Source organism: Polistes dominula, unplaced genomic scaffold (assembly GCF_049000335.1).
Source record: "Polistes dominula isolate Pdom_NZ unplaced genomic scaffold, Pdom_raw_medaka contig_482, whole genome shotgun sequence".
In the NCBI taxonomy this organism is placed as follows: domain Eukaryota; kingdom Metazoa; phylum Arthropoda; class Insecta; order Hymenoptera; family Vespidae; genus Polistes; species Polistes dominula.
The window spans coordinates 712,955-726,733 of NW_028301016.1; the positions used below are offsets into that span (position 1 = coordinate 712,955).

General features: G+C 27.8%; 2 protein-coding genes and 1 long non-coding RNA gene across 3 annotated transcripts; 1 reads left to right on the forward strand and 2 right to left on the reverse strand.

Annotated features, from left to right (window-relative positions):
• Positions 1–1,061: 1,061 nt before the first annotated feature.
• Positions 1,062–7,103, reverse strand: Karl (lipocalin/cytosolic fatty acid-binding protein Karl). Its single transcript, XM_015317107.2, has 5 exons — positions 6,509–7,103; positions 5,070–5,809; positions 2,684–2,912; positions 2,411–2,582; positions 1,062–2,035 (listed from the first exon to the last, which is right to left on the reverse strand). Exons 2-5 carry the CDS (start codon positions 5,241–5,243, stop codon positions 1,876–1,878), a joined length of 735 nt encoding a protein of 244 aa, XP_015172593.1. The 5' UTR covers positions 5,244–5,809; positions 6,509–7,103; the 3' UTR covers positions 1,062–1,875.
• LOC107064428 (uncharacterized) lies at positions 3,276–7,733 on the forward strand. The gene is made up of 2 exons (XR_001475483.2): positions 3,276–4,751; positions 7,375–7,733. It is a non-coding gene; the product is annotated as an uncharacterized LOC107064428 (long non-coding RNA).
• Positions 7,235–12,741, reverse strand: Cnb (centriole duplication and spindle assembly protein centrobin). Its single transcript, XM_089174125.1, has 8 exons — positions 10,786–12,741; positions 10,582–10,687; positions 9,814–10,510; positions 9,047–9,272; positions 8,714–8,916; positions 8,319–8,581; positions 8,079–8,237; positions 7,235–7,979 (listed from the first exon to the last, which is right to left on the reverse strand). Exons 1-8 carry the CDS (start codon positions 12,159–12,161, stop codon positions 7,887–7,889), a joined length of 3,123 nt encoding a protein of 1,040 aa, XP_089030251.1. The 5' UTR covers positions 12,162–12,741; the 3' UTR covers positions 7,235–7,886.
• Positions 12,742–13,779: the final 1,038 nt, after the last annotated feature.

Here is a 13,779-nt window from a genome sequence, read left to right on the forward strand (position 1 = left end):
AATTTGATTATATTATCATTTCATTTATCGATGTACATTCCATTGAAGAAAAAAAGCAATATATACTCGCAAATTTTGCGTGTGCCTTTTTAATATGTTATGTTTTATTAAATGGATTCCGAAAATAATTTGATGAAAGTTGAGGTGACATTTTATGCAAATTAACTGAAGTTAAAAAATCACAAGGCTAGCAGTTTGCAGAATATTCTAGATGATAAGAGTATAACTAATGACCTAAAAGTTCTAAAAGTCATAAAGGAAGCCATGAAATATATGAGAACTTCGATCCACAAGCTGTTGTGCGAAAAATGCTACGTAAGCATTTGAACACAATTGCATTATACAAGATACTTTCTGATACTATCCAAAGATAGAAAATGAAAATCAGCATTAAAGATAAGACTGATAAGTGTTTATTAACAATAAATTTATTAAGTAAGAAATTCGACTCATTTGTATGATTTAAGTTTCATGACATTGTTTTAGAAGATTATTCAGAAATTTGAAAATATTTTGAGAAAATCTATGTTATACAGGAAGCAGAAATATATCAGTAGTCTAAAAAAAATACCAGATATTTCTTTATACTTTAAAACTTTAACTATCCTAAGAATTGTTGTTTTAATCCAAGTTACGAATTAATTTGATCTAATTGGGATTGCAGAGTTACAGTAACCTCAGAAGATCTGTTAAGACCATGTGTTATTTGATCTTCAATCTTTAATGTTTAGTATGACTTTCATGATACTTCTATGGTAGTTTGATGATAAATAATACTGAGTTCAATTACAACTTATTACAGTAGCAATAAATGATATCCAGCATTAAGCAAATGCAAAAAGAAACGTTTTGACCTTGTATCAATATATGTTGAATTCATAATTTAGGTAAAACTATTAGGATGCTTTGCATGGGGTATCATAACAGAAAAATAGCCTATAACTTATTGTTAATCGAAAAAAGATCATAAAGAAAAGAAAATGATCAGGAACTAGAAAAAATTCTCAAACTGCACAAAGCCCGAGCCAAAATTCTACCATCGATGACAACTAAGGCGACTATTCTTTAAACAGACTATACTATATTTGACAAGTACAGTATACAAAACTTCATATGTTACAGACTTCCATATAAAACATATATATACACATAAATAAATTATAAAAAATATATTATTGAGACAATGCACTCTTCCAATTTTTAATAACTATATAATAGTAATCAAAATATTACCTTGATCCAATAGACATATTACTAGAATTTTTATACAAATTAATTAATATTATACATATTATATCAAATGAATATTTTAGAAGTACAAGAAAAATTAATATCTAGCATAAACTAACGAAGCATATTTAGGAATGTTAATTATTAATAAAATGTTCATTGTTTCCATAAATGATGTACATTCTATACTTTTTTCATTTATTTCTTTTAAATATATATGTTACTACCTACTTATTATAAATACCTACCATAAAATATCATTGAATTATATATGACACAAGAACAATGAAATAAATTAAAATTAGTAATATAAATATTTAAAAAAATCTATAATATTTAAAGAAAAATTATTAAATTATTCTCATTTTTTGTTAAATAAAAAGAATGTTTAATAATAAAAAATATCTATATTTAATTATAAAATTTCGACGAAAACTATGTTGCATCTAGAAAAAATAATGTTTTATTAAAATTATTATATTATTATAAATAGAAAAAAGAATTAATGAGCATTATTCGCGAACATAAGAATTGATTTAATAATATTAAGTTTAAGTATCGACATCGTTGTAATTGAAATATTACGAGATATACCTACATACATACATACGTACGTATGAACATAATGAATTATTTAATCGTATTTTAAAATCGTTTGTGTTTTCGTTTGAATAAATGTCTTCTGTTAGAATTAATTTTCTTGTCCGTCGTTATTGGAACGAAAGATATACTGTATGGTGGTACATCCGTTTGATTGCATTGTTTTTGTTCCATAGGAAACATATACTCCAAATCTATATCGTATCTGTTAACACAATGTATATATTTTTATTAAATCAAAAAACGACATATGTGTTTATTCATAAAAAGAAATATTTATCTTTAATTAAATAATTATTTCTATTAATATCATACAATATAATATATAGCACAATTTTGTTCGTAATTATGATAATAGACCAAAAAATAGAAAAGTTTACTTAATAATTTATTTTCTAATATAAATTAAATAATTTTTATGTTTGATAAATCATAAAAAATCATTTTTTCGATTTACTTTACTATCATAATTACTGGATCATAATTAACAATTAAGAAAACCAAAAGAAATATAATTTGACAATAGTGCAAATTTTGCAAAAAAGAATTAAAGACAAATAAAATGTAGAAGCCTACTTACTTTGGTAATTTTTCACGTAGATAAGAAACAACATTAACTCCTAAACTAGGTTGTCTACTCATAATAAAACTAGACAAATAACGTGGACTTTTATTTTTTTCGGCACAGTGCATCAGTAAAGCCCACGTTTTGTAATCCGAATCCAATATATATGTGTTATATATTTCTTCATCTAAAAGAGTGACTCAATCAAAATGTATTACGCAGAAAATATGAATTATTCAATGACATTCGCACGTTAATGGAAGGAACAAAAAGGCATTCGAAACTCACAGGGAAATTCCGCATGAACCCAATGTGCTGGAAACTCCGGTGAAGGAATTTTCCATGTGATATTACCAACGAGTTGTTCATTGATCGGATCATCAGTAAAACTGTACGTGAAATTCATAGTAACCTCTGCACTTTCCGATGACACGGATAATTCGGCTCTCATGCATCTATAAATTAGTGCTTCCTCGGAACTAGCATAATATTGTACTATGTACCATGATCCAAGAAACTATAATAATATAATTATTTTTCTAAATTCAATCATATCATTTTTCATTATAATCAATTACTAATTTTTAATAATAGCAGTGTGTTAGCAATACGATTTATTTTTAATAATAATCTCGACTGTTACTTTTTAATAATAATTTTTATACAAAAGTGATATATGGAACATTATCAAAACATTTGATTGATCCTAATTTTTTAATTTTCTTAAAAATTAGGCTTAACACTACTAAATGACAACAACTTTTACGGCCTATATATGTTATTTAAAAAAAAAAATATTCAAAAGTAAAGGTTTTTAATCGATTAGAATAGTTTGCAGAGAAAAAATGTCATTTACGGGGAAGATATGTAAAGTGAATACCAATATCAAAATTGCTTATTGAAATTTCTTTTTGATAATTTCAATGTAGAAAGATGTACATTTAGGTCGCCCAGTTGAAGGGGATGATGGTAAAATAAAAGCACTGGTGAACGCTCATTTTCGAATAACCAGGCGAAAAATAACTGAGAAATTGCATTTATCAAATTCAACCGTTCAGTATCACTTAAAATATGACTTGAATTTAAAATATGAATAAATTTTCTTGTATTTTTCATTAAAATGAAAAAAAAAAAACGATATAATTTTTTGAACTACTTTATATTTTCATAAAATGACGTAATATTTACGAATTTCTAGCGTGAAGATGTTATTTTTAGTTGAACCATGATAGTCTTAGTTGTTCATACTTGAACCGTACTTCCAAGTAGTCATTCGGACAAACTACTTTTCGTTGCGAATACTTTTAGAATGGGTCAAGAAAACAGTTCGAAAATAACATCAAATTCCTATACTATCAAGGATCATTGAGTTCAGTACAATGGTTATCTCGTTGACCTCACGGAAGATAATTCAGATCCGGATGCGATAATTGCGAGCTCGTAATCAAATTAGTCATTTAAAGTCTCGATCGAACTACAAGTATATATCTCGCAATTAGTTACAATGAAAATTCAAACGAATTTAAAACAAGAATATGTTTAATGGGCATTGTAATTAAAATAAAACAATCTACAATAACATATCTTGCAAATGTCTATATTATTTGTGATATAAAATATATTTGTTTTAATTTAATATATAATTTATTTATATTGGATAGATTATTAGGTAAATTATTATAATATAATATATTTATATAGTATTTATTATACTTTATTTAAAAAAATCAATACTTATGAATACTCAAAAAAATTTAATATAAAAATTAAAATCGTAATTATAAATTAGAAGAAAATTCATGCATTATAGTAGAAACTGCTTTCCACCGTATACTACGCGACAATCTATAAATAAATTTGCTAAAAATTCTGTTTAAAGATAGAGAGAGAGAGAGAGAGAGAGAGAAAGAGAAAGAGAAAGAGAAAGAGAAAGAGAAAAAGATATGACATTTCTTTCATAAAATATTATTGTTAGCGTAATAAAAAGTGTCCAAAAAATGTAACAACGTGTATATCAATTTGTTCCATGTCGAAAAGAAAATTATTATCTGTGTCAGTTTTTTGGCACAAGTTTGGAACGATCGAGAAAACATCGTTTTCAATATCGCGGAAAATCGAAGTGCCGGGACAATTAAATTGCAATTTGAATCGGCGTGTTACAGAATGCTATTTACTCTGCTGACTGTTCGATGCTAAATTACCGTTCATCGTCAATCCGGAAAGCTGCAATATTAGCGGCTAATAAATGAATGGATTTTATCATACGTCAATAGACAAAGAACGAACAAATGAACGAACGAACGAGCGAACGTTTCCATTAAAAACGATTGCAAGTCAGATTCAACTAAATTATGGGGTGAGAAATGAATTCTTTTCTTTTTTATATATCTTCTCTCTTTCCCTATATTATACACATTACTATTATTACTTTTATTTAAAATTATTTCAATTCGGATAAACGCGTATTACTTAAATATAATCAAAAGTATAGAAACAAATATAGGCTTCTTTTTTTGTAAAAAGTTCTTACCGATTTAGTGAGAAAAAAATCTATTCTACATTAAAAATAATAATAAATTAGAAAAAAAGGTTCAGTCTAATCTAATGAAAAAAAAAAAATGAGAAAAAAATATTAAATAAAAAGGACGATAAGATCCTTGTAAGTTATTGTTACCTCTGATATGTCAAAGTTTCTTATTCCCTTGACTCTTGGACATTTCGTTTTGTCCTCTCGTCTTTTCCAGCCGATCCCAGTGCTATCACCGATCAAAGAAACGAACAATAACAATGAGAGAACGATCAAAGAATAATCGAGGAACTTGAAACGTTTTATTCCAACGCGATGCATTCTACTACTCTCGTGGACTCACGCGTTCGAGTTCGTGCCACGAGAGAGTCACGATGAGAGTCACGATAAGAGAGGAAGAAAAGAAAAAAGAAAAAGAAAAAGACACGCACACGAGGAATAGAAACTGTCGTTTGGTTTGTCAGTATATTCGTGTCTTCGTGGAACGAAACTCGCCGACAAGTACTCGACTAAAAGGCCACGAAGCGAGCGTGAAGAACGAACGAGCTCATGACTACTATATACCTACTATCTCTGTGAGGCGCCACAGAGAGAAAGAGAAAGAGAAATAGAGAGAAAGAGAAGAGAGAGAGAGAGAAAAAATAAAAGAGGGAGGAGGATGAGGGGGACAGGAGGGATAGGTCACTATCACGTTCCTCCCTTTGCATTCTTCCTTCTCTTTCGTTTTCAATCGGCAACTTGTTCTCCACATAGTGCATAAGATTCTCATAACCGGCGCCAACTTGTAGTAGGATTTTCCATAGGCATAATATATCCTTTAATCGAAGTTGCCATCATTGTAGATTCTTTTGCTTGTGGTTGCTCCAATATAGTCCGTTTTACTTTATCTAAGAAATTCGATTATTTGTAAACAGTTGTTTTTTTGGATGAAAATGTGTTGGGACATAATGATTTATGATGAAATAGATGATTATATTAGTATTTATATTTATTAGATTTTTTTTTTTTTGATAATTAAAAGTATATATCATGGTTTACTCAGATTTTTGAATTATAGTTATGTTTGATATTTATCTGCGTAAGCTATTTGTTGATTTATTATTATTATATAAGTTGTTATATGAATTATCTACTATAATTAGATTTGTTCGAGTATTTTAAAATATATAACAGAATTATGATTTATTTAATTTTTCTCTGATATGAGATAATTATAATTACATTTATACAAGTATCTATGTAAAATACTTGGTATAAATTAGTCTTTATCTGTAATCAGATTTTTTGAATAATTAGAGTTTGAATTAATTTGTTTTTCGGATAAGATAATTATAGTTATTTTTAATAATCATCTGTGTGTAAAATGTTTCTTTTAACTAATCTTTGCTTATGATAATTAGTCCAAATAAAGATAATTAGATTAATAATATGATATTAACGATTTACTTCATTATTCAAATCACAAATAATTAATATAACATTTAATAATTAATGAATTACTAATTATTAATTAAACTCCTTTAATAATAATGTTAAAACATTTATATTAATAGTATAAAAAATAAAATAAATGAATCTATTCATACCTTTAACTCGGATTTACATCTTCTTTCCTTTGTGAGTCTCTTCTCTCTTCCTCCAAGACATTTTCGTTCTTCTCTCGTCTCCGTACATTTACTCATCTTTCACCAAGTCTCTAATCGCTTAAACGTTCTTTACTCCTCGAAGTTGGCAAGAAGTTAGAGCTCTTCAAGACAAATAGTAATGTCTCACCTTCGAAACGATTCACGATACTATTTTGATGCGTAACGTTGATTCTGACGAACTATTACTATTCACGAGACATTACCAACCTATTGCAATTCAATAACAGTTTTGGAATAATCATGGTGAACTACGAAACATAATAATCTGGAGTTTATGACCGACTTTAGTTCATATCGTACAGATTCTATAATAGAGAAGGATCACGAATATCGAAACAAATATTTTACTACGATGTCTCATTTAAAATAAATCTCATTCATAAATAATGAATTTCCTATATTCGTAAATGCATTTAGTTGGATTTTGAATTAGATTTACCAATAAAAAAAAATGTTTAATTAATATTTAACCCTCTATAATATCATATAACTTTACAATATTTTATATACAGAATTTTTTAGGTTTTTTTACCAACACATTCTACAAGTAAAAATAAGAACAAGATTTTATACAAATATGGGCTCTCTTAAATATTTAATTAAACAAATATGTTAATAAAATTTTGTGAAAAAATACTGCGACACTCAGTATACGTAACATCAATATAGTATAAATATTATTTATTAAATATAAATATGCCATGCAGTATACCAATATTTTTAATTAATGATTAATATATACGTATTATTATATTAAATACTATATTAAATATAAAAGTTTCATATTTAATTATTTTCTTTTTCAGGTACAAAAGCAAATTAGGTTATAGAGAGAAAAAAAGAAATTTCAAACTCGTTCAATAAAATGAAAATAAACTCTGTTCAGCTTACGAAACTCAGGAGATAAATTGTTTCATTATCAATGAGCCACGTTTGTCTAATCGTACATCCTTTTCCTCTGCTTCAGACATAGCAACGTAATTATGTTGTCGGTAGTATTAATTTGCGATGAAACTTATATTATACGTAAAGAGGATTAATGAGTTAAAGTTAAATGAAATGGTTAATTGTGGTAAAAAAATACTGTATTAAATACTTTCGATTAAGTATGTTGGAATGTTCATAAAAGAAAATAGTAAAAACAAAAAAAAACAAAAAACAAAAAAAAATTAATAAAAATTTTTTTTAAAATAAAATATTGAATATCTCAATTTGTTTCATTATTGCTAGAAAATTGTACTGAACCGAAACGATATTTTCGTACAATATCAACTTCATCTATACCCGAATTATCATTTACATGTTCGTGAACCGAACATCATTTCCACGGTGGTTTATTTCTTTGTTGATCAGTTTTACTGCTGAACTTTTGAGGTACAGGTATATATTCGCTGCAATCATGTGCCGAACTCTGTAATAAAATTTTGCAATTTTGTTCTCTTTTTTAAATACGAATGAATCAATTTTTAATGAATCGATTCATTAGAAGAAGAAAAAAAATAAAACAAACCTCCGAGGTAGCCTGCAATAAAATACTATCTTCGTTCGTAATACTTAATTCTTTTTTAGTATAGTGCTTTCGTGGTACTTCTCTATAAACTGTAGGAGAACAGGACATAGTATGTTCGAAAAAACTATACTCTTGTTTAGGTTCTTGCATTTCGGCGATCTATGAAATAAATGTTGTAATAAACATGATTATGAAAAATTCTTTTTTTTATTTTCATCAATTTATTTTCATTGTTCTTACGAGTTTGATATATTTACGAAGATCTTCTTTCGATTCCATTTTATTTGATAATGGAGTATCGATTAAATTTTCATTACGATTATGCTCATTCTGAAAAGTCTGCTTTTTAGAGGACGACGAAGACGACATCGTTGTCGGTATCATCGACGGTTCCTGCGAAAGTTTCATTTGACAATTTGACGATGTTTCACTCGGCATTTTGTTTTCAAAAAATTTCTCCCCCGTTATTCTTTCTAACGGAAACTGATTCTCAATATTACCACCTATAATGTGATTATGAAAAATTATGAAAATGACCAAAAAATAAAAAGAAAAATTATATGAATTGTTTTATGAAATAAAAAAAAAAAAATTAAAATGCACGAATGGTAAACGTTATCGATCGATGACAATACCTGATATTATATGTAACGCCTGTTGCCATTGTTTTTGCATTACCGAATGCAATTGTTCCGCCAATTGTGATTTATTAGCACGTTGCGAATTCAAATGCATTTCTAATAATGATGACTTTTGCGTAGCTTGGGCCAATTGCAACTCGAACAGCCGTTTTTCTTCTTTGTGTTTTTCTTCTAATAAATTTATTTCTAATTGATGCCTATATACGATTATTTGTTGGAACAAACAAATATTTCGATTATTATTAATCGTTCTGACTACAATTATTTATTTTATAGTATATAGAATTTTGTTATTTTTTGAACTAATGAAAGTTTTTGTTCACCTACTTATTCATAATTTCTTTAATTTTTCTTGCCGCGCATTCGGCTATAACTTGTTGCCTTGATTTCAATTCCTCAACGAATTCTAATTCCGCCGAATCTAATTGAGTTTGAAACTCCTGCAACTTAGATTTTACAACTTCGTCGAGTTTCTTTTGATATACTTCTTGTAACTCGCTGCTCATTTTAATCTGTTGTTCCTCCAAAGATTTTTTTCTTCCTTTGCCAATCTCTGAATAAATAATAAATACAATTGAATCAAATTATTGGGCATTGTATATAAAGTAATACATGGTGATCTAAAAATCGCTTTATTGAACTGAAATAATAGAAATCTTTCCTTTCAGGTATTTAGAGTGTTTAGAGACATCTCGAGCCAATATTTTTTTTAGCAACGTTGTAATTAGAAATTAATATCTTGAAATGAAAAACAATATATTGCAATATTGATTTTGTGATAAAAATAATATAAATATTTAAAAAAGACAATATATGAAGAAAGTAAAGAGAAAAGACAAGGTCTAAACGTTCAATTATAATTTGCGGATCCTACTTTTATTTTTATTATTAGTGATGAATGTTGAATATGTCTCAACCTCATATGCTTAAAATAAGTTCTTGTGGAAGTAATGTTTATTAAAAATAATCAAATGGTCCCCATTATTTCTATAGTAAAAGCTATTAATCAGCTACTTTTATCTAATATTTTGCTTTTTCTTTATAAAACGATTTTTAGGATACCTTGTATTATTTTATATTACTTTTATTGATACTGTACTTCGCTTTTTTTGCATCATCCAAAGAATTAAGTAAAAATATGTTTTTCTGTTCTAAAATATTATTTCTATTAATTTCTTCTTTTATCTTAAGTTGTAAATTTTCCTTTTCTTGTTTAAGTACTGTTAATTCTGCTTCACAAGTATCCAATGCTTTATGTATTACGCTCATTTCATTTTTAACTTCGTTACTTCGTAAACGTTCTCTATTTAATTCCTGTTGAACGTTCCTTAAACTTTCTTCACTTTGTTGATTCGTTTCTTTTAATTTGTTGTATTCTAATTTAATTTGTTGATTTCTATTTTCTGCAGCTTGAATCAAGGTCTTAGAATTTTCTATTTCATCAGCATGTAACTTTAACATGTCGATTTTTTCTTTCATCAAACTATCGCTTTTTTCTTTATAACCAGCCGCGAGATCCAATGCTTTAGACAATTCGTTCTCAAAACGTTTTATTTGTGATTGAAATTCGTTTATCTCGGATTGATGCTTCTCGTTAATATTTGTAAGATTTTTTTCTAAATCTTCGTGTTCTTTTTCTAATATCTTAACGCGTTGCTTTAATTTCGTCCATGCATTGTTAAATTGTGCAATTAATAAATCTTTTTCGTAATCTACCCTAACAGCAACCGCGAGTTTTTCTTGATGTTCCAATAAACGTTTTTGAAGTTCCTGAATTAATATCTCGCAATGCTAAAATAAAAATTATTGTTTAAAAATATGAATTTAAAATCGAAATTGGAATCTGTAAATTTGGATCATACTTCTCTTCGAAATTTTTCTTCTTCTAATTTAATTCTAATCATTTCTCCTTGAGATTTGTTAGTATTGGTATCCCAAAAGTCTGATAAAGATAATAATTTTTGTGGCCTTGCAGAGAACAAAAATTATCAATTTTGTTAATTATTTTCCTTTTTGTTATTAAATAAAAAATAATGCAAGACTAATCTCTATATTTAAAAGTATACCTTAAGGAAGATTCTGTGTCTTTGACTATATCTTGTAAGCTACTGGAATAAAGTGGTTTTGTACAAATATTTGTTAAAAGTTCAGATCTAGTTTCTGTAACTTCAGGAACTACTGTATGTTTATTCTGCCCGTTACCACTATGTAGTCCTTCAGAACTTTCTAAGATGCTTGTTACATTCTTTTGTACTTCCTTTGTATTACTACTACCTATATCGTTTTTCTTGAATTTAGTTTGATTTGGCTCCGGCATAAATGTGATGAAATCAGAACTTTTCTTACTATGTAATTGTTCTGTATTATTAGTAGTTTTATCTTCCATATTCTGAACAGTATGACTCTTATCAGCAACAGATTGACGGACTCTTTCTTCCCATTGTTTAAAATTTGATATTAATTTATCGGCCTCATCTAATTGAAACAAACTAGTTGGACGGGTAGTTAACGATAAATCAGTATACGTATGAATTCCTTGATTTTTGGAAATAGATTCAGTTTCTTTGATGCCTTGACTAGGTTGTTTTTGAAGAAATGACTCCACCTTTTTCTGATTACATTGATATGAAGTAGCACCATTTATTCTTTTAGATAATTCCAAATCGGTAGCTTCCATTTCTTGAATAAGTTCATCCACTTCGGAAATTTCCATGTTTTTTATCTTTTTACAATCCACTTTATGCTGTCCTATTGTATTAAGCAAGGTAGATGGTACTAAATATGATTTATCGCAAGCTTTATTGTACATATTATTTGCACCGTGGTTATCATTTGAAACAGAACACAATTCCCTTGTTACCGAGGTACCAGCAACAACATGCGGGATTCCAAGATGATGAAAAACAAATGGTACCAAGACAGAGTCCGTATGAGATTCTAAACTTTCATGCTTTTCATGATCACATGCGTTAGTATTAACAGAGTTAGTATTATTAGTTTCCAGAGTATTATGACTCGATCTCACATCATTCTGCTTTGAGTTAGTACGATTGGATGATACATACCTAGTGGGTGTAGAAGGAACTGAGAAGGACTTGCGAGGTTTCACAGGACTAGTCTGCAAACTGGACGGTTGACTTACAGAAAAGTTGCTTCTGCTTGATTGCTTATGATAAAAGCGTCCGTTGTCTTGAGTTTGAGAATCCAAAGAATTTTCCAATATGGATATATCCAAACTGTTTTCTTTAGACTCAATAGCAGAAATCCTATTTTCTAAAGATTGCATATGACCGACTAGTTCTGATATAACTCCTCTTCTTCCACAAGAGCGATCTAATTTATCATAACTCCTTCTACTAATGTCGGAATCAGAGGAGGATGGTACGAGGAAGAGATCAGGTGGGATCAGGAGTAGGACATCGGTATCATCCGAATCACTCATTATCCTCTTTCTTCCATTAGCAGTAATTAATAACCACGCAGAAGTTCCATACACCGTCAAAGAGTTCACATAGCTTTTGTATTATTAATTTATCAATTGATTTATTATATTCCATAGATAAATATTTGAATTACTTTGATCAAATATTAATAAAACCCCTTAATTCACTGTTAATCACCGTTATTTCACTAGTAATTTTTTAAATCTTTTTTCTACACTTATTGTTATGGATTAAAATATATTTGCAGTTTTGGATTATTTGGAGTAGAATATATACAATAGAAAGAGAAAGAGAAAAGAAAAGAAAAAGATAGAGAAAGAAAAAGAGAAAGAGAGAAAAAGACAGATAAAAATATATGAAGGAATAAACAAGCTTTGAGGTTAGTTCACCATTTTCCACAACATTGATAGAAATTTGTTAACTCACGAATATTAAACTGATCATTAACAATTTACAAATGGTACACTGACATATTTAATATTACATTCATTTAATATAATATTGATAATCCAAAAAGATTTAAAAATAAACTAGACGAAATAATCAACAGATACCGCCAAACAATAAAAAGCGTCGGTTACTACTGGTTACTATTTGATAACGCCATCTGTTAGAAATATTCTATACTTAAGAGGAAACTCTAAATGTAAGAATTGCACTTGTGCACCATCTAGTTTTCAAAAAATGCAATCAGATATGACACTATGATAATAAATAAAATTATTTAATTTTAGAAAAAAAAGATATATTATACAATTTATTTCTTTAACTAACATAAAATATTTTAGGTAACTTATTTAAAAAAAAATAATATTCGATTATTATTGAATTTTTTAATATAATTTAAAAAAAAATCGATCAGATAAATTTAACGTTGGTTTGATTTGTAAATTATTTAAATTTATTTTCGCATTTATTCCTTATTTAATTTTATTAGAATTACATTTATTTATCGAGAGTAACATGAACATGTGTGCAAATCACACGTGTTAGACGCTTAATTTAATCGCCAAAACATAAGACACCATTTTTATAGAGCAGTTAGTTTCCTACAAAAATTTTTATTGCGCATTTTTTAATAGTCATTTATTGTCGAGTTATAAAATTCATAAACAAAAATGAAATTTGTCTTAAAATAATCAAACTTAAATCTTCAATATCATTCAAATGATGAGGTTTACGGAAAAAGTATAAGATACCTTTTTTGTAGAGCATTACATTTCCTACAAAATTCTTCCAGAACATTTTCCTGTACAATCAATTAATGATGAGGTATGAATTTTATTTTATTGGACTGAGAAAAAAATAAAAAACTACGATGCGGAGGATCTTTCCTATTAAAATTAAGAGCTCATATTTGGTGAGAATTTGTTTAATGTGTCTAGCAACCCATTTTTCCGTGTCACTTGTAAAAAAAAAATAATTGATTTTTTTGACCCACTCTAATGTATATATGTAGGGATAATTTATTTAGGGTGAGAGGTGCGAGGTGAACATACACCCAGTTTAATCCTACTAATAAGATTTATTTAAAACAGGTATTAGAAAAGGTACATTATTAGTTTCACAATCTTACGGTTACAACTTAGATGAGCGACAGAATTCTTACGACTGTTA